The sequence below is a fragment of the Lagopus leucura genome, unplaced genomic scaffold (genome assembly GCF_019238085.1).
Source record: "Lagopus leucura isolate 7727_CA_CO unplaced genomic scaffold, USGS_WTPT01 Super-Scaffold_100012, whole genome shotgun sequence".
Classification (NCBI taxonomy): Eukaryota; Metazoa; Chordata; class Aves; order Galliformes; family Phasianidae; genus Lagopus; species Lagopus leucura.
In genome coordinates this window covers 17805594-17833030 of record NW_024962267.1, presented here as the reverse complement: position 1 = coordinate 17833030, position 27437 = coordinate 17805594, and the positions used below count along the sequence as shown (strand labels likewise).

The 27437-nt window shown below is 47.9% G+C and overlaps 1 protein-coding gene across 3 annotated transcripts in view; it reads left to right on the top strand.

Moving 5' to 3' along the window:
• Nucleotides 1–378: 378 nt before the first annotated feature.
• Nucleotides 379–27437, top strand: part of ERBB4 (erb-b2 receptor tyrosine kinase 4) — a 503190-nt gene continuing 476131 nt past the window's right edge. For 2 of the 3 annotated variants that reach the window (XM_042875078.1, XM_042875077.1), the window contains exon 1: nt 379–469. In XM_042875078.1, the coding sequence (XP_042731012.1) occupies nt 379–469 (91 nt within the window). Of the gene's footprint in view, nt 470–1788; nt 1913–27437 lie in introns of those variants that run through there. The other variant, XM_042875080.1, reaches the window with a different exon arrangement.

Sequence of the window (27437 nt, the reverse complement as noted above, 5' to 3'; positions counted from 1 at the left end):
ACGCGCGCACCTGCCCGCGGTTTTTGCGAAGCGCGGCGCGCGGCTCCTTTTGCCGAGCTTTTTCCCGCCCCCTCTCCGCAGGTGCGGGACGGGCCGGGGGGGCGGGCGGACCCGCCTCGCGCCGCTCCTCCTCCCGCCGCTCCCCCGGCGGTGCCGCCGCTGCCGGCGCTCGGCGCTCCGCTCCGCGTGCAGTGGGCGCACCCCGCGGCCGCCCCGTCGGGCCGCGCGGGGGCGGCGCTGGGGGCGGCGGCGGCGCGGAGGCAACTTCGGGGCGGCCCCGCGGAGCCCGCGCGGGGGATGGCGGCGGCGGAACCGGCGTTGAGGCGGCGGCGCTGAGGAGGAGGAGAAGGAAGAGGAGGCGGCAGCGGCGGCGGCGCGATGCCGGCGGCGGCCGGGGGGCTGCTGTGGTGGAGCTGCTGCGTGCTGGTGGCGGCGGCCGGCGCCCCGAGGGCTGCCGCGGCTCAGGCAGGTGGGTGTGCGGCCGGGCGGGCCGGGAAGTTGGGCGGGAGCCCCGGCGGCGCGAGGGGAGCGCGGCTCGGAGCCGCGAGGAAGTTGCGGGGCGCCGCGATGTGGGGATTTGGAGGCGTTCGGGAGAGCGACGGCGCGCCGTGCCCGCGGCCGGGCGCCTCTCAGGGCTTTATGTAACGGCGTTGGGGCCGGGAGCGGCGGAGCGTCCCGCTCTGCGCGCTGCACTTCGGCGCCCGTCAGCGCTTCCCATCCCCGGCAGCGGCGGGCGAAGAGCCGCTCCGCTCCGCGCACCTCCCGGGTCCCATTCCCTGCAGCGCCGAGCGGGGCAGCCCTGTGGGAGGAGTGCTGCGTGCCCCGACCGCCTCAATCCCTATCGCTCTCCGCGTTCTCCCTCTTCTCCTGCCTTTCTCCTTTCCCAACGCTTCCCATCCCGCAGTCGATCTGTCCCCCCGAGCTGGGGCCGCCCCGTTCGTAAAGCTGAGGCTCGGTGTGACCCTTGAGCGCAGCGGGCGATGGCAGCGCGGGGGGCCGGCCTCGTGTTGGTTAGCGCTCGCTCAGAGGGCACTGCAGGTGCGCGTTCAGGGTGAGAGCGTTTTAGGGTTCCCGTCCCCGAATCTGGGTGCCGGCAGTTCGGGCTCTCGGTGCCCTGCGGACGGGGCTTGGCCTCCTTCCTCGCTCCCAGCGTTCCCGTGGGGACGGCGATACCGTCGCCCAAACTTTTGCTCTCCTCATCCCGCGCCCTTTGCCGGCAGCGCGGACGCATCGAGGCTCCGCGATGTTTTCGTGCGGCGATGTTCGCGGCGCGGGGCTCCGCCGCGTCACGTGGAGCTGCCAACCTGGGAGCCTTTGTTCTGCTCGGGGATCGCCGGGCGACCCGACCCGCCGCTATCCACGTACCCGGGCGGGGCGTTCGGGCACCGCCGCCGGATTGCCTGAGAGCCGCTCCGGGTACGCGGCAGCTCTTCACACGCCGTTTTGTTTCTCCCCCTCTCCCCGTAGCGAGGATTCCGCTCCCGGCGAGGTGTGCGGGGTTGACTTCGTGCCCCCGCTCGTCTTCGGTCGGTGCCGGTTATGGCAGCGTCCCCCCTCGCCGCGCCCCGCTGGCACTTCTCCCGTCCGTCCGCCGCGATGTCTGCCCGCTGCCTAAAATTAGGCTGAGCTCCGAGAGCCTCCGCGAAGGCACGAGAAGCACGGAGCTGCCGCCGCGCTGCTCTGTCCCTGCGTTGACGTGCCCGGCTCTGGGCTCCCGCTGTCCCCAGGTGTCCCGGGGGAGTGGACCCGGCGTTCCCGTCCTGGTCGCAGCCCCCGTGGTGCCCGGTGAATGCTGTGACTCGTTTTCTTTTTGTAAAGAGTTGGGTGTATGCGTGTGTGGATGCTGGCACTGAGAACTGTGCTGCTGGTTAACGTGAGAACAGTATTAAGGATGTGAAATACGTGCCCGTGGGTAAGCAGCCGGCCTAGGGAGAAGCCCTTGCCCTGTCCGCCCTCGGGATCAAAGCTCCCCTCTGGTTTTTGGGCGATATTAGAATTGCTGTGGTGTTTTGTTTTTTGTTTTTTTTTTTTTTTTTTCGAGATAAGCAGATTGAAAACCAAACCACGGTGAGTTCGGCCGCACGTAGCAAGCGGACCCATCGGCGGCACGTCGGCGTGGCGGGGCAGGGTGCAAAGCAGGTGGTGGCCCTGCTTCGGGGCCGTGCCGTGGCAGCAGCTGTAGGTGGCAGCAGCCCCCCGGAGCTCCCCGCGGCGGCAGCGGGGCCGGAGCCCGCCGAGCTGCCGGAGGGACGCGCCGTGCCGTGCGGTAACTCGGAGCGATGGAGGGGTGAGCGGCCGCGGCTCCCCGGAGGTGGGCAGTGTCGCTGGGCACCGGGCACATGCCGAGCTCCTGAAGCTTCGGAGCAGCTGCTGCTATATATAAACCTGGGTTTTAACGGATCTGCCGGGAAAACTTGTCCCGCTGCAGGCACTGGGGCTGCTGTGTGTTGGTGGGTGCATCGGTGGTACGGCAGCATTAGCACGTGTAGGGGCAGCCAAATCTGTAACGCAAATACCAGGAGCACGTACCATATGAGCTGTGAGAATAGCACCAATATAAAGGTGATGAGGAGTAGCAATTCAGGCTGTAAGAATGTCGAGGCTTATTCCTGCTTTCTGGCTATATTGTATTATTAATATTCTTTGTTTCTGCCTCTGAAGCCTATCAAATCCTGCCCCTGCCATAGGAATAGATGGGCAAATAAAGTATTGAAAAATAAAGGCTTGAAAGTAAGCTGCGGAGTTTTAGTGGATGCAGTTGTTATCTGAGCTATAAAAGGTGTTCAGTCATCACACGGGCTTTCTGTAAGGTCAGCGACAGAGATTCCTAAAATACACTGAATTTGTGCTTGTTTCCTGTGCCTCCTGGTGCCTGTATAGCTGGACATACAGCACCCAAATGGGTGCTTACAGCTTAATCTTTCTTAAACCTTCCCTAATAAACCAGCAGTGCATCCTGTGCTCTCCTCACAGGTTGGATGCCTGCCTGCTCCTCCAGCTGGGTCTTGGGAAGATGCCTCCCAGAAACACCAGAGAGATGTCAAAGAAAAAAGCCCCCATGTAACCCCTTGTGAATACAGCTGGCTTACGAAGAAGTTGGCAGAGCCCCAGGCTCTATGAGTGCAGAGGCAGAGTTGGGACCTTTGGGATTTCCAGGAAGGAAAACCATCATACTTACTGCAGTACATCCTAATGTTCCATTTCCATTCATCTAAATGAAGTGGCAAGCATTTTAAGCATAAAAGTTTACGTGGCATGGGTTGGCATGACCTTCAGTAATACTACAAGGCTGACGTAATATCTGTTCTGAGTTACTTTGTGCTGATCCATTCCCAGTATCCACAGTGAACTGGTGACCTTATTGGCCGTGCTGCCCCAGCTCCCCCTCCCCACCTCTGCTCCGCTCTGCAAAGCCACACTGTGGATATTTTTGCTCATTATCTTTGGCAGCAAGAATGTATATATCTAAATTTAAATTGCTGTTTGCTGAGGGTATGTGACAGTATTTAGAATTCAGCATTATTTTATTATCTCTTTGAAAGGGTAAAAAAAAAAAAGGCTCATTTATTTTGTGAGATATTTCTGTAGTGTGAAAATATCAGCAAAGTAGTTGGCGTTTTCCAGTTGTTGTTGATTTCAAATTTAGCAACCATTGTCCCTGTTGGTATATTTGATGCTCTAAAAATGTACTTGCCATTGAGTGGGAAGCAGAAGTGATTGGTAGGCAGATAGTATTCTTTGGTGGCTATTAATAATGCTCAGAGGACATATGGAAAAAGCCACGGAATTGGCTAGAAAGAAGGCCAAAATAATGTATATGGGTGCTTTGTTTGAAAGTTGCCTGTGTTCCAAATTGAAACAGCAGCGGCGATGCTTTACGTTTTCTGCCCCTTGGTCCAACATGTCAGCAAGGAACCCAAGCCAGATCTGCACTGCACGCTTCTGGCTGCCCAGGGCTCTTAGTGTGCAGCCTGAGCCTTCACTGACACAGCTCCCTAAATAGCCCTCGGTGAGCATCTGCATTCCTGTTGTAACAAAAGACTGGGGACAGGAGGAGAATTCACTTTTTTGTGCTTGTTCTTTTTTCTTCCTTTCTTTATTTTTTTTTTTCTTTCTTGTTTGGGAAGATTTACAAATAGGTTCACTCGGCGATGTTGGCAGCAAATGACTCGCTGTTAATTTTCTCCTGAGATCCCAGGGTTGTGAATCTCAGCTTAGCGTAAAGAGGGAAAAGCATCTCTGCCTGCTCTGTGTGCAGGGTGAAGTCAGAGCCCCTTCGTTCAAGAAATGAGAATCCAAGAATTGTGGGTTTGAAACCCACTCTTAGCTCCTCAGCAAGATTTAGTGCTGGGGCTGAGTGTCTCGTGGCTTTTCAGTGTCTGGCAAAGGTCCTGGTGGCTTTGGAGGTGGAAATGTGGGTTTATGAAGGGTCTGATACCTGTGCTCTGCCTGCTGCCCTGACGTGTGGTTAAGGCATTAAAATATATGGGTTGTGCCTCATGCTGCAGCAGAGCAGTTACCAGGTGGGTGCCCTTTGACGCTGCCAAACTTTTGCTGTCAACTTCAGTAGCCTCCTTCGTGCTGAAGGCAGGCAGAAACAAGGAGCAAAAAAGCATTTAAGTGGTTAAGCACAGGCTGAGGAGCATTAAGGCTGTTTTGCTTCCAGGCTGCCACCAGCACTCGTGGTTGGAGGGTTGTGACACTGGGCACCGCTTTACCTTTCCCTGACAGCACCGCCAGGGAGCTGCCGATTACCACCAGGTCTTTGTGTTTAACGCTCTGCTTCCTTTCTTTCCTACCAACTTGAGGCTTCCAGCCTTGTGATTACTTATGGATTTGTAAGTCAGAAATAACCTCGTAATTGCTATATTGCTTTGCCTGCAGTAGCAGTGAGCGCCTTAAAGTTAATGCATCATCCACACAGAAAATTGATGTTTGGCCAAGACGTGGGGCTCTGACAGCTGATCTTATGGAGCATTAGGCTGGCATGTAAATAGAGACTGTGGGTGACATTCGTGAGAAAAATGAGGGTCTTTGGAAATATTCCATAAATGGAAAGTATTCCTTGCATTGGCTGAAGATACTTGGGGGTAACAGAGTTTGTGTGGATGCCTTTCCTTGGAGGTCAGTGATGTGAAGGCCTGGGGTGGATAATATGCGATTAAAAAGTAGGACAGCTGATCATTCAGAGCCCGATTTTTGCCTCATCATCAGGGTCCGTCTGCTGAGATAACACTTGTGAGCTGCTGACGCCCTTGTTGATGGGAGGTTTCCTTTAATATGCGGAATGTTCCTTGCATTTCTTTCCTCAACTAAGCAGCAAAAGTACCCGTGGACAATTCTTAATAGCCCACAGTAAGAAACTTCCTGGTGTTTGATTGATGATACCTGGCCCACGTGTACGGGTACGTGTGCCTGCATTGGTTGTATTTTGTGCTGGTGGTCGCAGGGATGTGGAAGCTTCTGCAGGTACCTGTGGCTCAGTTCTTGTTGGAATGCTCTGCTTCGTGCCAGTGCTCTTTGGGCAAATATGCACTTGAGCATATTTTGTCAGTATTTGGTTTTGAGTTGGTAGGTATGGATGATTTTGCTACAAAAGCAGTCAATATCTATTTATTAAAACAGCATTTGTGTTGAACAGAAAATGTACGATCCAATTTGAGAATTAGGCCCACCCAGTTATGCAATCAGGTAATTGCGTGTGTAATTGCTCTCACAAATGGTCAGTTAGATGCATAACTGTCTGTTTGCATGCGAAATTCAGCAGTCTTGTAACTGGGGCTTTGAATATTCATTGCGGAAAAGGCAACTTTCTGGATATGATTCCTAGTGTTGGTCCTCCTTTGGTGGCCCCTGGACCAAAGACAGCGGTAGGAAGCAGAGCAAGGGCAAGCAGAGGTGTGCTGGGGAGCTTTGGAGCCGGAATGGTGAAGAGAGCCCAGGCCACAAAGCAGCCTATGCCTCACTGCTGCTGTAAGATCTGTGACAAGATCCACTTCAGGACATAGTTTCCTCCAAGCATCCCTTGGTGTTTTCCAAGTCCTGTCCCACCCCCAAGTCCTATTTGCAAGAGATGTGAATGCAGACAGGTTCTGGTGACTTCCTGTGGCCACGGGATGCCGAGCTCAATGTCTTGTCTCCATTTCCCATCCCTGTGCAGGAGTAAGCTCACAGTGCTTCCCTCCGATTTTGGGAGGAATTTCCCTTTTTGTCACCACCACCTGCTAATATTGCAACGTTGTTCCCCAGTGCTCATTCCTTTCTTTTATTACTACTCCTAAGCCACCTAATGACAGAGTAACAACTTGCATTCTTCAGCAGGAGGCCTCTGAAAGCCAGCTGATGCATCGGGGCTGTCAGAGCACTGTGTAAGCAACTAAAACCTGCTCATAGGCTGATGAGTTCCCTTCCAAGGAGCCAGTGAGTGAGACAGTGCTGAAGGGCTCTCCTACTCCCCTCTGCCTTTTTTTATTTTTATTTTTGGTGGACTTTTTTTTTTTTTGCATTGGAGGGAGAGGGGTTAAAAAAATAAAAGCTGCATTATGTCAGCGACCTGAAATAAATAGCACTGCAATGAGAAGCGACAGCCTCATTCACCTTGCATCCATGCAGAAATAACGGAGCTCTCTCCTCCCCATGCCTGGCAAAAAGGAGAGCAGAGCAAAGAAAGAGGAGCTCTGACCTAGGTGTGCCGTTGTGCTTAGCTCACAGGGAGCAGCCCAAGTGGTGCTCTGTGACCCTGAACCACGTGTCTGTACCCACCACCCTGCTCCTCCTCGGTGCAATGTGTCGGTATTAAAATGGAGTTTTTGCAGTAAGGATGGCTTTCCTTCCTACTTTCTCACCAGAATATTGCATTCACTTCTTGTTTTGAAGCTCCCCAGTGGCCAGAGGATCCTTCTGCACGGGATGAAGGTTTCTTTATAACAAATTCCATTGCTCTGTAAGCAGTGAAAGTAATGAAGGCATTTAGCATTCCTGGAGATGCCACGTGCACTCCTGATAGTGCTTTTCTGACACTTGGGTGTTAGTTAATGTGCACTTAAAAAATAAGCTGTTATCACTGAGTTGCTTCTTGCCGCACTGTATTTCTCTTTCAGTGCTGAGCATCGTGCTGCTTTAGTTTGCACCGTCCTCTGGGCATCGTGATGATGTGCACGGATGAGGGGTGAGCACAGGGCAGTGCTGCTGTGTCCCTCTGTGTGGTAGGGGCTGGGTGATGAGGAGCTCATCCAGCCCTGGATCAATAGAGCTTGGCCAAGGAGTGTGGAGATTGCAGCACCGAGCAGGTGCACCGCATCTGCAGTCATCCCAACTCTACTTCCTAAGCTGGAAATGAATGGAAGAGATTCTTTTTGTCTGCCCAGACTTTCTGAATTGTTGTTCTAGACAATGTTTTTTGGCAGGTCAAACCGCGTTTTGTTATCCAGGCGCTCTTCCCAGCGTCTCATTGTTTGAGCACGTGTTAATTATCGCTCAGCAACCGGGCTGCGATGGAACCACGGGAGCCTTATCTCAAGGCAGAGCCATTGGCAAACGAGTTCATTACGATCAGAGCCACTCTAATGGATGTTAAATTAATTCATAATAACGTGATGCTTAAAATCCAATGTTAAGCAGCATGTTGTTAATAATTACAGATGCACTTCTGGCGTGTCTGCCTTTAATATTATTTCTTCCGACTGCGTGTTCAGGAGAAAGCCTGAGATGGGACAGCTCTCCACTACTTATCTTTTTACACTGCTAATTCCAGACTTTTATTGGAGCAAATAGCTTAATTACCAATGTGTCCATTTTGCAATGAGTAGATACACAAGCATGAAAGCTAGCATGCTGATTTGTGAATATATGTAATTTATAGCAGAGATTCTCTAACTGTGGGGTTATTACAGAAAACTGACAGTAATTAATGGGGATGGTCTCTTTCTTGCCATCATTCACGGGAGAAAGCAGAGGGGAGAAGTGTCCTACATTGCCACGCTTACGGTTAATACAGTATCCGTGGTTTGCTATTAGAGTTATTTGGGAATTGTAAGTGATTTCATTTATGTAAAACTGTTTATTTGATACTTAGTGCTTTAAAAAAAAAAAAAAAAAAAAGGAAAGAAGTGCCTTAGCCCATTTGCAGCATGCCTTAGGGCTGGGAGGTGTTGATTAATGTTATGTTCTCATGCAAAGCCCTGCAGCATCTCCTTGCCCCAGTCCTGCCGTGCTCAGTGAGGCTGCTTTGCTTTGCAGTAGTGAATGGGAATGAATCCTTTCTGGGCTTCAGCAGCAAAACCTGTTCAAGGATTGTGGCCATGAAGCACCCTGAGCTGCAGACACTGCTCTTCCTGGGTTGTTTGTTTATTTATTTATTTTTCCCCTTATTTCTTTTGAAGACACCGATGTGGAAGCGAGTTGGGAGGCTTCTTTGGGCTGTGCCTCCAAAGGTCATATAACACTCTGTGTTCTCCCCGACATGACACAGTGTGACAGAACAAAGTATTTATCTTGTGTACTTGTCAGCTTCGTTCTGCAGGCTCCGGAATGATGAAATGCTGCAGAATATGCTGCTGCTTGTTTCCTATAGGGACTTGTGCTGATTTGTTTAAAGTGTCGTCTGCACCCAGTAAACGCTTCATTTATTACAGCTGACACCTGGAAATGTCTGAGGGAGATGCATCAAGGTGTCGTGCAAATATTAGTTACTAATGTACTACAACACATAGTTGTGTTCATGTCCCACTATAGACGTGGTCTGCAATGGTCCATGGTGCTTTTGGTGGTGCGCTGTGCCGGACCTCTGCGAGCCGTGCTGTTTCCATCAGCAAAATGTGCTGTGACTCGTGCCGGGCAGCTCTGCTGCTAATTATTGCAGTGAGTCACAAACGAGCTCTTGCCTCAGGAGCTGCGCCGGTCCTCACCTCAAACTTCTGCCCATGACTTGTTCTGATGCTTAAGCAAAAGTAAAAATAGAACTCTCGCAAAGGTGAGAGCGAGGGTTAGAGATGGCGATGCAACCCCGCTGATTAAAGTGTTGGATGCAAAGGCTTTTGGATTTGTAATTCCAAGTCCCATACTAGAGGTGTTGGCTGATTTATCTATCTATTTATTTGTTCATTTAGCATGATGCAGTTTTCTGCCGTCCCAGAGGGACAGCGGGACCTGAGCGTAGCAAAAGACATGAGGTGTCTGTAGCTTTCGATCTCTCTTTGCTCGCCGTTCTGAATGGTGAACTCAGAAGTGACCCCGTGTGCCAGGTTGCCCCCATTGTGCACGGGGCCTTGCAGCCCTGCAGTGAGGCCAACTCCTCACCAGTAATTGGTGTCTGTCATTGGAACGTTGATATGTCACGGCGGTTAGTTGACTGACAGATGGCGGTCCGTACCACGGCATACGAGCAGAGCTTTTCCCTGGGCCAAATGATTACTTACCTGGTTTTCAATTAGCAAAGCCTGCCAATTACCTGGAGTGGTTTTTCTTTTAATTATGCTGCAATTACAGCAGCAAGGCGGCCAGGCTTTGGGGAGGAGAAGGAAGCTCTGTGGCGCAGGCAGATCCTTGCTAGGAAAACCTTGAAAGGAGACCCAAAGGGGAAAGCCATGCAGTGGGAAAGACCCATGAGCGGAGCCAAGCAGTGCACATGCAGGCAGCTGCTTGCTCAGGGCTGACGAATGGCCTCGGCTGGTTTATGAAGGCTTTGGTTGTCATCTTAATTTCCATCCCAGCTAATAGCAGCCTGGGCAATGAAAAGATACTTCGTTTGTAATTACGGTGTTCTCCTTTTTCCTTTGAGCCACGTGTTTAAATCATCGGGCATCCTATTCATCTGAATTGTCTCCTGGAGTTTATCTTCCCCTGCGGATCAGTCTCTTATTGTACTTTATTGTGATGAGGCCGTTCATCTTCCTCAGCTCTGCTCTGCCCCACCGGTTCCCTGTCATCCTTGAGGAGTGGGGAAGGAGATGGAAGAGGCTTTGGGCTTGAATGAGCCGGTGATGAAGTTGGGTCTCCTCTGGGATGGAGATATTAATGCAGCGTCATGAAAGATGAGACCTGCCCTCGCTTAGGGTGGTTCCAATAATGAAAAAATGTAATTAATCATAATTGGTTCTGCTAAGGGGATGTGATCTGGGAAAGACACCTGCCGAAATGGTGGTGGGAGTACATGGCAGGAGCAGGGAAGGGGCAGAGGAGCTGCAGTGGCCCAGGCTGCCTCTGTAAGAGTGTTTGGTAATGCCTCGGGGGGCCTGCAAAGACAGGGGGGCTTTGTTGTGTTGTGATGCTGCTTGTTCCGCAGCGTGCCCAGTGAGGGCCTTGAGGTTTTAATAGGTTTGAGCACAACAGCTGGGCTGTAGCATAGCATATTGGGGTAAAGCAAGGAAAGAAGGGCTCTGTGTGTTCCTTGGGAAGGGGATTCTACCTTTGCAGCCTGTATAACCTTCTGCAGGAAGGCACTTTATTTTCTTGTTCTCCAGCCTTTCTAAGCCATTGAAAGACTGTACGTGAAGCCCTGGCATATTGCAGATGTCTCCCAAGTCCTCAGTTTGTTGCTTTGCTTATGGAGCTAACAACTGTTAATCGAAGCAATTTCCTGCCTATAAAAAGTGATCACTTTGTTGCTAACACGCAAGCTTGGATTTTTTTGCCTTTCCTTTTGAGGGATAGCAGTGGCACAAAGCGCCTCTTCTTCTCTGAGTTGGGGCCAAAGATTTTAGAAGCCAACCTGTAGTCTGGAAAAAGCCAGGTGAGGACTCTGCTCCTGTTGGGTTCATCCATTCACATGAGTAATTTGGGGCTTGGTTCAAGCTGTGCAAGGAGCCAGCATCCTGCACTATTGTAAACTTAATCCATTCCCTCTGTAGGAGTTCAGTAGCTCAAAACAGAGCTCGTGTTGTGTTGCCATCCTCAGCACGGAAGACTGCCAGAACTGAACCTAACTAATGACTGGAGCTATAAATAAGTCAGCCTGTATATGATGCTACCTTGTTCTGAGTTTGGATCTGTAGCTTCTACGGGCAGAAAATCTTTAGTTTTGAATTTTTAAGGGTGGGTGGGATACAAAGCTGCCAGGGAGACCTGAGGGTAGATGGGAGCGACACTGGAATATCCTGCAACTGCAAAGGGAAATCTGCTGGCTATTTTGCATGTGCTGTGGCAATGCAAAATAGAGGAACTCTGCTAGCTCCCCACTGAGGCAAAAGGAGATACTTGGCTTACTCGAGTAGCTGATTCAGGCCCCAAGTAATTATGCTTTTATTTATTAGCACATTAAAATTTCTTTAATTAGGTTTTGGTGCAGTATCTTGAATCCTTTGACTTGAAAGTTCTCTTGTTCATAACTTACACATCAAGGCTTTGGTGGGGTTGCAGCTCCACAGATCATGTGCTGAGCTAATTAAGTAATAACGATTGAGGTGCAGGGTATTTCCTTGGGATTAATGACTGTCTGGGAGGAGTTGATGGCCCAAGGTGTAGCTGAGGGCCATTAACACCAGACAACTATTAATTCTAAGAAAATGCCGTGTGCCAAGGTCATCGTTGCTATTAGAAGTTGAGGGCAACGAGGAGGTAGGTGCATGAAGTCACTTGGGAAGTATATGGGTTTCAAGAAAATATAATATGGTTTTAATGGGTATCTGCATGGTGTACCTGTTGATTAGGCAGTCTGTTTCTTCACTTCATTCCTCACTGTTCTGTCCAAAGCTTAATGACGAGGATCGCAGTGATGGAGGATGATGCTTTTCTCGTCTAGTGCCCTTTATCTTAATGACGCTCATACTTTGGTCCACCTCAAAGGACTCCTTATGTGTATTACTATTTTTTTTCTCCATTTACTATAGGGCTTAACAACCCAACCTAGCAGCAGCTAAAAATACTATCGGTGCCAAATTGACCTCCTGTTCATGCAGACAACTGTTAACTTGTTCTGATGCAGCTACCTATTATGTGAGCAATGTGTGATCTGTATGGTGTCAGTGTTTGTGACTTGGAAGTGAGTGATGCGGTAAGAATCTGAAGACTCACAGATCTACGAGGCTGCCTTCAGTAGAGGTATGTTTTTCTAGGTTTTGCTTTCCAAAATAGCGTTAAAAATGGTGTCATTGCTGGGAAAAACCAAGAACAGTGTGTTAAAGCACCTGTCTCTGTAGTGAGAGCATTGTATTTCGAAATAGAACTGTGGTTGCGACGTGGTATGCTCCATCCTGGGCTCTTGGTGGAAGGCTGAAACTGGTTATTCCCCAAGGACTGAAGAACAAAGATAAATCTAACAAATGTTCAGGTAACAGCTATATTTTACGTTAAAAGCTGAGGAGACTTGGATGCGCATCACTTGCATTGGAGCCATTTGCAGTGTGTCATGGCTAGAAGAGTTTGACCACCATTATCTTAATGTGATGATTTGAATGTTATGAGGAAGTCTTTTTAAGAAGCAGTGTTGAAAGGGCTATCTCAGCTGCTAAAGGAAGAGGGCAGACAGGCTGGTGTCCACTGTATAAACAAGAGATTGCTCCCTCAGGCAAGCCCTGGCCTTTGCCAGAGCAATATATTTGCCAGTGTTTTAAAATTAGGTGTGGGATGCATCTACAAAGAGATTTCTTTCTTTCTTTTTTTTTCTTTCTGGTATTAGTCCTTGTGAAAGCTGACCTGCCTGCATAGGAGGAAGAAGTCTTGTGGGGGCAGGACTTGGGGTAGGGTTTATGGTGGTCCTGGAGGGTCTCGGAGGCATTGGGTATCCTCCCATCCCTCCAAAACGTAGGCATCCTTCTGCAGTCTCCCAAAATCAGTGTGCCTTGCTAGTTAAATTTGGTTGCTTTTTTTGTTTCCTGTTTTTTTCCCTTAAATTCAAGCACTTAAGAAAAGTTTTGAGCGCCGACAGAAAACTTGCATTCATCATAATTTTGTAATTTTCTTAAACATCATTGTAGGTACAGATAAATAAGCTGTTAAAAGCAATTATGGCCTGAACAATAATCCTAACTAATAAACAGAATGTACTGTGTAATTTTGGTCGTTTTCAACCATCTGGTTCTGGTCTCCCTAATTGACTTAAAGCACAGTGACAATGTCAGCTGCAAACAGCATTCAGCTCGGCTGAGATTCCCGAGCAGGCATTCCTTTGGAAACTTTTCACCTTTTGGAGATTTTTCAAAAGAAAGCAACAAATCAGTGCATCGGGGTTATTACTGTCTCGATTACAACAGCACAGATCACGAATCCGTCGGCGTTGTCTTCCACTGAGCATAAAAACTTGATTTATAATGATTTGATTGTGTGCGGTTTCATTATTTCCTAGTGAAACTGCAATTGGAAGACTTTGAATGTTTCCAAGTATCTAAATTCATGCTGGCACTCACTTCTGAAGCTGCCAGAATTGAAATGCTTTCTGTGTCGGCTGGGCTGAAGGCGTCTCCTCAAGCCCAAGCGTCCCTTCGGTCAGCTGCTATTTGTGCTTTGGTTTTTCATTAACGCCTAGCGTTGCTAAAATTTTCAGGGCTCGCACTCAGTCTTGGAGACCCTTTGGTTTTGTCTGTCAGAGGTGCCGAGATGTTTATTTGTGTCCTGGCTGCAGGGCAGGCTTTCTTCTGAATTTCCTAGCCAAAGGCTTAGCGAGTTTGTGGCTCGCTCTGTGCAACCTAGGTGCTCGCGCTCTAATTGCCACGGTGAGCCTGACGTGACAGCCTAGCCTCCTTTCAAAGCTTATTAATTTGAAATGGCGGGGGGAGGGGGGTGTGGGCTTTTGAATATGTTCATTATTCACTTTGGTATTTGATATTACTGCAACTCCTGGTATTCTTTTTGCAAGGTGATGATGGAAAAGCTCTGCTGGGGCGCGTGAGCAGGGCACGGATTTCCTTGTGCCCCACTGTCTGACCTGCAGCCAAGGGTTTGCTCTCAGGGAGGATGCCTTTTATTGCCTGGATTTGCTTAATGGAGCACACAGCCTGCTTCGCCAGCCCCGCCGCTGATGTTTTCTGCTTAGTTTGCTAAATTTGATTACGCCATTTGGATGGGTCTTAATATTTACGCATATAGAAGGAACGATGCAAATGGCTTTAACAAGCAGCAAGGTATGAAACGTAGCTGCTGCCATTAATTCAGTAGGGTCCTGGTGCAGTGGTTGAAGTAGTTTGGGTGCTCCCACTGAGTGTGTAGCAAGGTGACCTGTTAATTCTTTTCACATATGCCGCTGCGTATAATCATAGCTGCTCTCAAATGTTGACCTCCTGTCTCTTGACATCATGTTGACCGGCGCACATCATCAGATAACATTCAGGGTTGAATATGCTCTAGGTTTTGCATAAATAATGATGTGAGGGCTGGCAATTAAGAAACAATTTCTGTGAGATCTGGCAAGGTCAAGACTTGAAGTTTGGAGGATCTCTGCAGTCTGATCCTTGCGTGGGGGGGGGGCTGCTGATTTAGGGATCTGGATTAATTGGTGACTGATAGCAACTTTGCAACCCTGGAATGGGAGTGAGGAGCTGCCTCCATTGACGCAGAGCTGTTGGGTCAAGGCTTAGGGCGAAATCTACGGGATGCCAAAATCTGGGATGGAACTTGGCTCATTTGGGACTGAAGCATCAAGAGGCTCCCTACAGGCTTTTAAGAGGTCTTGTGGATGACGGGGAAGAAGAGAGAGCTCCATTAAAAGCCTCTTCTGGGCTCGGTTGGATTTTAGCAAGCCCTGCAAAACTGTTCCCTGCTTGAGGAGCAGACTTGGTTGGTGTGATCAGTGTAAAACCAGAGATCTGAAAAAAAAGAAGAGTAATAATAATGCTGTATTTGCAGTCTCCAGCACTCGGTCTGTGTGTTGTGGTAGCTGACAAGGAGATGTAAAGCCCATGGTTAGGCTGATTGCCTTTATGATGTGCTCAATGCAAGTTAACTCACTTTTTGTACCTTATACCATTTCATTTTGTAGCAGCAAATAAAGCTTGGATGTAGTAAACATAATGTATACTGCTGCTCGATTTTACAGGCCAGTGAATAAATGAACTTCCTCCGATATTCCGCATCTCCTCCTAATAAATAGAAACACTGCAGTGGGATTGCGTGCGAAGACCTGGAAATCACTTATCTCTAGCTCGTCGCCTTAGCACTGCTCTCCTCGTGCCCTTGCACATTGTGCAGTTTACCAACAAACTGGTTTTTGACATCGGATTTGATATTAGTGATGTATGGCCGACTCGAGGCACTCAACCCCCATTGCTGTTGCACCGAGGTCTGTCTGTGCTGCCAAGTCAGAGCTGTTTGAGAATGGCTTCGTAGCCCTGATTGAATCTACTGAAACCAAAAGTGATGGGGAAAAAATAGGTGATTTTGTTGCTAATTGATAACCCCAGTTCCACTTCAGGGTGAGCAGTGCCCACCTGTGGGGAGAGCAATGCAATGTGTCCCCCACTGGTGCCATCAGCTGCTAAGCAAGGAACCTTGGCACCTGGCTTCCTGGCTCTGCAGCCACGTTCACTATGGGCATGTGGATGGGGAGCCCTGTGGGATTAATGCTAAAAATACTTGGGTGGCCATCTGAGTGCCTGGAGCCCTTTGGAGGCACGGTGAATAAGATTCCTCATCTGCTCGCCGTCCTCACCACACAACCTGCCCACTGAAGAACTGAGTGACGGGCAATCTGGCCTATCCATATGACCATATTGTTTTCCTCCCCTAATTAGTCCGGTCCTCACTGTGCTGATGAGGAAACAGATGCAAGGAGCAGCAAATTACCTTCATCTCGCCTCCAAACAAAAAAGACACAGCTCTTAATTGACTCATTTGATCTCCAGCAATTCAAAGCAAGGAGAGTGGAAATATTTCAAAGTGGCATTTGGGTTCTGCAGAGGGAAAAGTGTGCTGGGAGCATATATGCATGCGTTCATACATGCATATGGCCTGAAAGTGCTGAATGTGGGAGGTGGTGCAGCTTGTAGTGTAGCATTTGATGCCCCCAAAGAGAGACACAGAGCTTCTGATGGCAAGAAAATAAAAAGGAGAAGTATTGTATTAATTGCTTTGTCACCGACTAAATGTTTGCATACCTACTTAGACTATTTTTTTCATTACAGTTTCTTGATACACAATTCTTTCTCATGCTGCATGGCATACTGCAGCTGCCTCTTCTTCTTCCTGGGTGTTAGCCCGGGTTGTAAATACCCATTTCAATTGATTGCTGTTGCAGTGGTCTTGTTTTGTTTTGTTTTGTTTTAAGAGCTTTTTCTAGTTGCTTCCCAGTTCCATTTTCTAATTTTCCCCCTGGTGGAATGTGAATTGCATATGCTATCATTTGGCCATCATAGGAATCCTAACGTGTCTGTGATGCTTTTTAATTGTGAGTAACGGTTACTTTTCTTCCTAATAAAAATTAGACATGCTTATGCCATTTTACTTGGGCATAAACCTTCCAGGAGGAAAGAAATGGTCCTGAGTAGCAGAGGCAGATTGTGAATGCTGTGTGACGCATAGGTGTCACGTGTGAAGCCGTACTTTTTGAGCCACGTTTTCCTCTGATTATATGAGTTCTTGTACCTGAAAGGCAGATTGTCTAAAGAGGGCTTGCATGTGCCCATGGCTGTTAGCAAAGAAAGCAGAAGCAAACAGTTGTTAAGCTGCAGGATGCAGAAGCTGTGTTTTACTAGAGCAAAGATAACAATAGTTATAAAGCAATCTTCTCATTGTTCTTGTTTTAATTACTGATACAGTAAGTGGTTTCCTTTTACCTAGCATCGTATTGCTCATCTATTTAATCATCTGTTGCTTTTATGATTGCATGTGTTTTAACAGAAATGAATAAAGGAAGAACGAGTTTGCCGTTGAGTCAGCCTGTAATGTTTGTTATAGGTTGTTTGGATTTGAAGCAATTTGTTAGAGCAATACTCCTGAAGTTTATAGTACTGTTATGTGTTCTGAGTCAGACTGTGTGAAATACAGTTGCTACGTTACCCCTGTATGCTCGCCGTGCATTTTAGCAGGAAAATCAAGGTGAGGGCAAGGGGAATAGAACTCTCCTATGCTTTCATTGGTTGCTTGGGATGACTTTGGATGGTGCCAGTGGGATGCTGAGGGAAATGTGTGGTTATACTGGTCTGGGGAAAGCTCAGGCCAGCCCCACTGCTGCTCTAGTATCTAGCCCCATGGCCTAGGAAGACTGTAGACTTACTTGGCCCTTTGTTTCCCAAGATTTTCTCAGGATTATTATTAATTTTTTTTTCATCCTTTTGCTGTTTTGACAGCCTGTGCTAACAGTTCAGTCCATCTCAGTGCTCCTGGGCAAGGCGATTCTTTGCAAATGCCCCACATGGGGAGCCCCTCAGCTGGGCCTCCCAACCAGAGGGACCCTTGAGCGTGTACTCCCAGACCTGTAGTCCCAGAGACTGGTTGCTCAGTCCTGGGAAGTCTGTCCTGAAGTGAGCAAAGGATGCTCTGTGCACCCCCAGAGCGTCATGTCTGGTTGAACCGAGGGGTTTCAGGCCCCACCTGGGTGCTGAGTGTTGATGGACACGTCCTGCATGTGCTGCACTATGCTGGGCCCTGCCAAACAGGAGCTAATTGTTCTCCCACAGCCGAGATCAGCATGCTGAGTGCTACCCTCCTTCCCCTGCCTTTTTTCTTTCAGTATTTGGTCAATATGAGGCAGTTGAGCCTAAATCTGAAATTCCCCTGTGTTTCCACACGCATCATCATTGGAGGCACAGGCCTCAATTAATCCCCTTTTGAACCCGGCGGTGCAGTTAATTGAATGGAACTTGCTGGGAAAGACACAAAATAATTAGTTTGTGTCTGCTGTCAGTGCATGGCTATTGTAACACGGCTTCTTTCTTTTCCTCTATTTCTTTTCCTACTCTGTCCCCGTTTTACATATTTTTAAAGTATAATTAGCATGGGGAGCCAGAAAACATGTTTTCTTTCTTTGTGCTGGAAATGGCTAGTTGTCACTTGTCAAGATCTCAGTATTTTAGATACGGGGAGATAAATGCTGTGTGTGGTGAGGGGAGGGCTCACGTTTCGTGGGGTGACACAGAACTACTCTTCCTTAGTGCTAAGAGCTCAAGGATACCAGGAGGCTCAGGGTTACACCATTTTCCCCCCTCCTTTAGCCTTTAGCTAGGGTTTTCCCTCGTGTGTCTCATGCTTTTGGGCAAACAGAAAAATGGCAAAAGCGAGGTTTCCTCACGTCTGTGAAGTGTTTTGAGATCGGTGGGTGAAAATCTGACTAGTGTTTGTTAGGAGGGTCAGGCTGAGCTTCCAGCCTTGCAGACTGTGGAGCTCTGTGTACTCACACCCTGCGGCTTGCATGCAGCTTTTACCCATTAGACTGAGCCTTGTTCTCTCCTCATTCGATTTCTCTCATCTCTTACGGAAAAACAACTCCAGTCCATGCAAGTCGCCCAGCCTCACCCGTGCATGCAGCACTATCACCTTGTGCTGTGTGTGGGTGCTGTGGGTGGTGCAGGGAGCCAGCCTGCGCCTGTGGGTTGTCAGCGGATGTGGCAGCAAAACAGTGTTTCCCTTCATTGAAAGACAGGTGCCTCACAGTCTCTGTGTTGGCCAGTGCTGCAGGACGCCTGGCCCCTCACAGCACACGTCGCAATGTTTGCCTGTTTGCTTCCCAGCGTTTTGGTCCACTTCACCTTCCCTCAATGGCACTTTTCTTTACAGCATGAAAGCTTTGTATAGTAAGGACCTCCCAGCAAAAGAAAGAGTTACTTCCTTTTCTTTCTTTTACTTCTTCCCCTCCCCGTTCTGCTCTTTGCATCCATAGAGTTTGGGCTCTCCGCTGCCAAGCCAGAAGCTCTTTGTTGCATCAATAGGGCTGGCTGAGCCGAGGGCTGTATCCTGCTCCTACCCGAGATAGCTCCCAGCAAGACGTGTGTGTCTGTGTGTGCCTTTTTTCCCTCCTGTTAGGTTCACGGAGTAATTAGTGCAGCTTTGTGCCTGAAGTCAGTGAAGAGAGACACAATGAAATCCGTCCACAGCCAACGCATTTACTGAGGTTATCAAGGAGAGAAAGTCAAAATGAATAAAGTAAGCCAAAGTGAATAATTACGGGCAGCATGGCAACTTGCTACGCCTTGCGTTTATGTGCGATATGGAGCTGCAGACAGGTGGAGGGTCTCTGTCTCGTTTTTAAGCTGTGCTTAGGAATGTGTGTCTGGGGAGAAAATAAGGTGCTTGGTGGGGTGAGCATCACACTATGAGATGGGAGCCTTGGTGCCTTGGAGAAGAGTTGGCAGAATTAAGACCCTCTGATTTGCTCAGGAAGGAACGTTGGCTGTTGAGCGAAGGTGGGTCAATGAGACGAGAGGCAGGGGGTTGGATCCTACAGGTGATGAGCATTCATTTGTGTGTTTTTGTGACCTCGAATAAATTAACATCCACAAATGGGAATTCAGAGAGTGCTGGCTGCTTTGTTTGCTCACATTAGTGGTGTGTGTCACCATATTTGCGTTGTTTCTGAAGCCATTCAACCTTTTTTGCATTAATAGCTTCCCCACTTGTGATGTCTTGTCAGGTTTAAGTTGAAGTTTTCCAGGAGACTTCTTGGGTTTGTTTGTTTTCATTTTTCTCCAGCAGTTGAGCTTTCAGACCTGCTCATTTTAACAGCTGAAAGGAACGTGCTTCTTTTTTCACCCTTTTCAATCAACTTTTTATCTTTCATCCTGTGGAATACGATGTGAAAAGCGGGATAAAACATCCTTATCTTCTGAAATGGATGTCCAAACGCTTCCTAAAACTGGAAGACAAGTGGTATTTGACTGTAAGCTGAGACTGGAAAGGCACCTTTCTCTTTCAAAAAGGAGAAAAAAGGTCTGTGCTTCTAAAGGGAAGTTCCTTCAGGAATGCAGTTACGTCTGTTCCTGTGCTGAGAGGGCAGCTCATGTGTTTGTGGTCCAGGTTAAACGCTTAATGCGTTCTTTGAAGCTTAAATTGAAATGCTTCTTCAATTTGAGCAAATCACCACAACTCTAGCCTGGAATGACTTGTTTAGAGGTGCGTGTTTAATAAGGTAATTGAAATAACACGAGAGTAGAATCCAGATTTTGTCAAGAGGGTGAACTTGAAGTATTATTACTTATCTTTTTCTCTACTGGTAGATATCCAGGAGCATGTATTGATGGACCCCATGTGGGGTAATTTATATCTGATTTCCGGTGCCCTGTTTTAAGAGGGAACTTGTATGAAGGACAGAAGTTGTTATAGAGCTAACTTTGCACATAGTTGGCAAGAAGGTAAATAAAGTCTTACAACCCTCATCGGTCTGTAGGAGTTGGATGAGAGGAGCTAATGATCGCTATCGGAGTGATAAATGAGGGAGCTGTGGAAGGGCTCTGGCAACAAGGCAAGACAGATGATGGCAAAATGGCTGCTGTCTGCCTGTGATTTGTTCTTTGGAGAATATTATGATTAAAGCAGATTTAGATCCTAACTTGGGTCTAAATGATGTTTTGAATGAAGCAATGCAACAGTAATAAATTGGAGCAATTAGTGACTAAATATCACTCTTTCATATAGAAGCAGTGTGACAAAATATCACGTGAAGAGGAAAGACCTGATTTCACCATGTGAGGTGAACAGGTACCCGTGGGAAACCCATGCTGGGGTATAATTACCTCACTGAAATATCATGGCTATATAAAGCAAATGGAAATTGTCTTACAGAATGAAGGGAGCACAAACTGTTTTCCTTTGAGACAGTCTGTTCCAGGGACCTGCTAACAGCGCTTCAGATGACGGTTCCGTGTTCGAGCCCTTCCCAGTGCAGTGACCCCAGTGCTGTTGTCCATGGGATTGGGATTCACAGTGTCAGCTGTACCCTGATGGCTGTGCTGGAAAGTGGTTGAAAACATCGGGATTTGACTTTGCAACCTTATTTCAGTGAGGAAAAAAATTGATCAGATCCATCATTGCACATGGGATTTGCTGCGTTTAGGATGCGTTTGCTGGTAAATCTCAGTCGTGATGTAGCAATCCTTCTGGGGTTTGGACGTGATTCTTCTAGACTGCAAACCAGTTCAGTGAGCAGACAAAGACTGGTTACCCACAGGCACCCTGTGAAGCCTCTGTGGTACGCGAGATGGTGCTTAAAGCTCGATGTAAATGCTTGGTGTGAGGAAGGATGAGTGTGAGAGTGCACGGAAGTTGTGCTGCAAGCAGGAGAGGGATGTGCTTTTCCTTCATTCCTCGCTGTGCCTGGAAAGGTCACGGAGGTGTGGGCCGTCCTTGCAGAAATGACGGCTTGTTCCATTTTTGGTTTCACCTGGAGCAATGTTTAAGGAGCAGAGAGGTCAAATAAGACATTGCAGCACCGTGTGACATTTGGGTTGTGTGCTCCCTTGTCATGTTGGTACCAGTAAGAGGCAGGTGGCCACATTGGTCCTGGAGGAGAGCTGCGTGCTGTCTCACCCGTTTTGTCACCTCTTTGGGAATTGCCTCTTACAGGGCTGCTGTCCCAGTGTTCCTTGTCACTGCTGCATGGCCTTTGTTGGTCTTTTTCTTGGTCTCTCCAGCCTGGATGCGAGACTGTGAGGCCACAGCCTCACCTGCATCCTTGGGTTTGGGAGCTTTCCTTTGCTTTTTTCTTGCTCCCACAGCCTGTAAAGCTTAATGGCTGGTTACAGGGACACAGGTGTGAGGTTCTTAAGCTGGTGTCATGCTGGTGTCAGAAGGAAGGTTGTCAGGAGGAATGGGAATCTAAGAATAAGCTTTATTGAAGAGGTATTCTCTACTTTTCAATGAAGTACACAGCTTATTCCTGCAGCCAACATAGTTTAACTAAGAAATGGAATGAATACCAAATTCAAAATACAAATGCCAACTCAGTAGCTGTAGCCTCAGCCATGAGACAGCATGATTGTCATTTGAACTGATTAGTAAGTCTCCTTTTCTTCAACAAGCAGTTATATATGGAAGGTAATACACGGGGGTTAAATTCTGTATGTTTATTGTTTGACTTGACGTGTAGCGCTGGGTTTTAAGGTGCAGGGTAAGATTCTGCTAGGAGGACCTGCAAGCGTGGCCAAATGCAATGGGCTTTGAACCCATATTTGAAATCTACTTTTGTTGATTAATTTTGGTCTCTCAGGTGCATATTCCGCACGTGTCATGGCCATGACCCTTCCGGCCCTGTAGGTCACACGTGTTGGTGAGTTCAATCCTGCATTTTGCAGTGAGCTGCCATGGTCTGCACTGCCGGGCTCCTCCTTTTTGGGACGTGAGCAATTATCTCCTTGGGGGGGATGACATTGTGAGGTTCTGAAAGCCAGAGGCATCTTATTAGCCACACTTCACATGCCAAGCATTAGTTATAAAAAGATGCACCTTGCTGCGAAGACGAAGTGATTAATTTGCCAGCCAGCGAGTCGTTAGATTGTGCTAACAATTACCATATTTGATAGATTAAAGCCCGCACCATGGTATCTGTTGCATTGGGAGTTTATTTACAGTTCCTGATCTGTGGCAGGCAAAGAATTGGTGGTGTAACAATTACTATAGGATGCCTCGATGATCCGTCAGATGTATAAATAACCTCCCACTGGAAAATTGTGCCCATCTGTTTGTCACGCGGGGACACAGCCCGCCAGCCCTTCCCGTCGAGAAGCTTCAGCCTCTTGCTGCAAGGTGCCATCAGCCAGATGCAGGTCTCTGCAAAAAAAAACTCCAGTCTGTGAAACTGAAATTGGGAGGCCAGGAAACTCTGTTTTGCTCTGAAACGAGGTGAAAATGTGACCTTTAAGGTGATAACTTGATGCATATAGTTGCAATAATTGTATGCGTTTACATGAATGGGTAAAGGATAGATAACTGTGCACAGAAATGTCAGTTTCTCTCACTGGAGCTACTCCTGTTGGACACCGAAGGTGCTTGATGCAGAGGAAGAGCAGTCTGTGTATACTGAGGGTTTTGTAATCTGAGCAGGGTAAAATGCTTGGAGGTGACAGTGGCAGAAGACGAGGAGGAGAAAGCCACTGTTTCAGCACTCCTTGTGATCAGAAGAGCTGTCTTATAGTGTGCTTCCAATGGAGTTCCCTTTGCCTTCTCTGTGCAAACAAACAACCCTTGGCCAAAGGCTGTTTCCCTTTCTAGTCCCACACGAGCATCCTATGTGGCACTACAGCACTCAACAGCAAGCACAGAGATAGATGTGTGTGCATCACCCAGCATCCAGGAGGCATTCAGGAGGCATTCAGGAGGCATACGTCAGGTTCTACCTATTTCCCTCTCTTTCCCAAGCAGCTTTATTCATTGTGACTGATGACCAGGCACTGTTAAATAACACGAGCCTGACACTTCTGGTTTTGCCTCTTCCATCCCCACCGAGTGAACAGCCAGAGCTCTGCATGCCTGAATCCCCCAGTGCAGAAGGTGGCTGATTTATGGACCTGGCCTCCGTCCTCCTCCTCATTCCCTGCATACCCTTGTGCCCATGTCATCGTTAGGCGCTCCCCCCGCCTTGTTGTTGCTGTTATTATTTTTTGAAATGCCGAAATGAATGATGGTAGCTGCCTCCTAGAAGCAAATTGAGGAAGAAAAAAGCAGTTTGACCTCTGGCTGCCCGAGTGCCACAAACAATGCAGCCCTTGTTCTGCCCTGGGGACACGGGAGGGCACCACAGCCCTATGTCCCCGTCCTCGTGTTCCCTTGTCCCCAGTGCTGCGTCCATCCCCTTGTGCCACGTCCCAGTTTGAGCAGCTATTGGGACTGGGATGAGCCACTTGATCAATTTGGTTTGGGGTTATTTGCTTTATTTCATTATTATTTTTTTTTAATTTTTCCTTTACTTTCAGTAAACAGCCCAGCCTCAGCAAGATGATTCATTGCCATTTAGTCTCCAACGCCGTCACATTGATTCTGCAATCATCACTAACACATCTCTATTACTATCTTTTTCCTTTGGCTTTCGGTGTGTTTTTTTGCCTTCTGCCCCCGGTAAAGCCGGTAGCAGATGACAAGAATGCTTTGAAATTGCATTACAAGGACCACAGCTGGTATAAATAGATTTTCCTTTGATGGAGCTGCTCTGATTTACATTACCTGGAGATCAAACCTTAACTGTTTGTTTAACTCCTGTACTCCTGATAAAAAACAGCACTTGGTGACAACTTCCCCTTCATTGTAAGTGAAGAAAGGGAAGGAGAAGGACAGCATTGAAGAGGATACCTTTGACATTTCATAGACAGCAGGTATTTTTTCCTGCTTCGAGAGGCATCATTTCTCACTTCCTTAACAGGTGCTAAAATGGTTCCCTTCAGCTCACCTTCCTGTGTGCAGAAGGGATGGAAAAGGAGCCGTGATCTACCAATAGCCCATGCTCAGCCTTGCAGGTGGCACCCAGATGATGCTCCTGTTGCTTCCTTCCCAGTTTGTGCCATTTCTATCCCGGGTGTGCCTTTGGCAGGGCTGGCAGGCCTGCTGGGTGAGCAGGATTGCCATGCGTGGCAGCTTCTGGATGGCTTTGCCATGCTTCAGAGGCTTCTGCTGGCACAGGGTGGGCACCCAGAGCTGTTGGGGAGAAAAAGGGAAGATAAAGCTGCTGTGCATGCAGTAGAGAGTCCTGGGGAGGGAAGTGCCATCTAGATTTTATAGATTTTGGTTTTTCTTTAAAAAAAAAAAAAAAAAGTGAAAGCTGGACACAGAAGTGGCCCCTTTTGCTCACAGCTGATGTGTGTGTGAGTTCAGCTTAGTTCCATCTCGTTTCCTGTCCCTCTTCTTGCCCTGGCGATGGTTTGAAAGGCTCCTCCAGCACCATGGAGGCTTTTCGGCTTCATGCAGGTCTGAACGATGTGTTCTGAGAGATTTTCACGCATCGTGGACTTTTATTTTGGCTCTAAGTCAGAAGAATGTTCCCGGAGATGATGAGAGTTCACTTTTTCACCAATTTGCTTGTCTGCTAAATGCATAGAGAAGCATTTTCATTGAGCAGCTGATTCCATCCACCAGGTCTGGTTTAAAAACAGAACACACACAAAAAAAAGAGGCAACCATGCAGAATTCACCTGTGACCCTGAGACAGGGTTGCCTGGTGCAAACGGCAGGGTTCAGAGCTGCTCTGGCAGGATCCGTCCCTGCCTTTCTCTGCAGGCAGCTCCATTTGGGTTTGCTGTGGTTCTGGGCCAGCTCTTCTGGCGGTCACCCGATGCACCCAAGCACCTGCATTTCCTCCAAACCCTATAACTGTGGCAGGGGTACCCTTGCCTGATCTGCTTTAATTTGTGGGTCATTTGCAGGGAGGTAGGAAAGGCAAAATGTACCAAATAAATGTTTCACAATTAATGGTTTCATCAAGAATTATTGCTGCTGCTGATGCAGGAGTATGGGCAATATTTTGTATTTTTTTTCTTGGCTGATAGAAAAGCAAGGGAAACTCCAAACTTTTTTTTCCATTTAATTGTTTCAGAATCTGTCTTTTTATTGGGATTATTTTTAGGGATGTAGAAGGCTGTAAATTGTGAGCTGTCTCATTTTAATTAGCTCTACTAAAAGCTTTATGACTTCTTTCTGCTCGAACTCCACAAAAGCCAAACGCTGGGAGCATCGTGGCCCTGTGTGTGGTCAGAAGGTGCTGCTCTCCAGCTATACCTGTGCAACATATCCACATCCCTCTAATACTCCACGATCCACAACCCTGTGTTTGTGCCCAGCTCATCCCTGGAGGGCTGCTGAGAAATCACAGAACAGCCAGGGTTGGAAGGGACCTCAAAGATCATGAATCTCCAACCCCACTGCCACATGCAGGGCCACCAACCTCCCATTTAATACCAGACCAGGCTGCCCAGGGCTCATCCAACCTGGCCTTGAACACCTCCACGGACGGGGCATCCACAGCCTCTCTGGGCAGCTGTTCCAGCACCTCACCACTCTCATAGTAAAGAACTTCCTCCTGGGTTGATATTGACTTGGTAAGGGTTATTTTAGGGACTTTATTTATTACTTGAGTGTCTTGTTACCAGGAGCTCAGCAGTGCTTGTGGGGTGTTGACCCTGTTATTGCCCCAAATGCAGGAGTTAAGTCATTTCCAATGGGCTGGGATGTGATAGGTTGGGTTGGTGAACTCTATTCCAAGCTGGGTGTCCCTAGGAATGCACGCAGACAACAGATGCCCAGGGCTCAGCCTTTGCAGATGGCACTAAAAGGCTGGCTGACCACTTGTGTTTAATGAACTCAGTATGAAGATGCAGCACAGGAAATGATGGCTTTACAAAAGCAACGGGGAGGAAAAAAAAAAAAAAAATTATCTAATTAGATCCTATCAGGTAATTCCCAATGAAGCAGCACAAGTGCTAATTACTGCTATTGGTGACAGGTAAAATTATTGGAGCATGATGCTGCTTTCAGGCTTTATAAAAAAAAAAAAAACCAACAAGGTTATATTTACAAAAAATAAGTTATTTAACACTCAACAGGGTGCATCTTAGATAGCGTGGCAATGCCCCTATTAAATTTTTAGTGCCAGATTATGATTCACAGCCAGGGTACAGAAATTGCTGGGCAGCATAACCCAAGCAACAATTATTAATTAATCAGGTGCTGAAAGAGGCTAACGAGAGAACAGTAGGCAAATGATAAGAGCCTCCCTGGGATACGATGCTCTTTTCTTCTTCTTTTTTTTCCAGATTGCAAATTAGTTAAGGCATGTATCATAACGTGATGTCCTCGTGGCTGATATTGCATCCATTATGCTTTCCACCCGTATTAAGAAAGCTATTGATGAATGCCCTCATTCTTTAGACTGTTCCCAAAAACGATTTGCAATTGTAGAGCCGTTTAACTTGGCAACTGTACGTACTGAAAGGAAACTTTGGGAGAGGCTATAAATTATTTTGACAGATTAGAAAATGCTGTTTATATCTATTAGTCGCTACAAACAGCAGGATGTTGTGATTTGGCTGCCTCGTTGTTCCTTGCTGGAGGAGGATGAGCTAGATCAGTTCTGAAGTCACTTTTCTGAAGAAGGAGGAAAAAAATCCTGTAGGAGAAAAGTACCTTTGGATTTGTAGAGGGGCCGATTCTTTCCCAGGGCTGCCAGTGAAGCTGCCCTATGGGGTGGGCACGTACGGGTGACACACGTTGCTTGGGCGTGGGATGAAACAGCACTCCTGTGAGTGAGAAATAATGCGCGTGGGGAAGCCTATTAGCGGGTTGAACGGTCGCTTCTGGTGTCGTGCTGCTTCTTGCTTAGCTCATCGTTTGCAGTATAATCGGGTTGCTTTCTCCGAGCTCTAATGCCTGTGCGTTTGAGAATGGCTTGACTTCGCAGCTTAGAATTTATTTATTTCTTAAAAGCACCAGGTCAGGAGTAGAAAGAGAAGGGAAAACTAGCAGCGTGGGGAGAGGAGGTTCGCTTTGCTCTTTAGCCACGTCCTTCCAAGAATAGATGAAAGCAGTGCTGCTCTTTATGGGGCTGCAGTGGGAGGTGGGATTCTTCTGACGGGCGAAGCTCAGCCCGGAGTCTCCTGCGC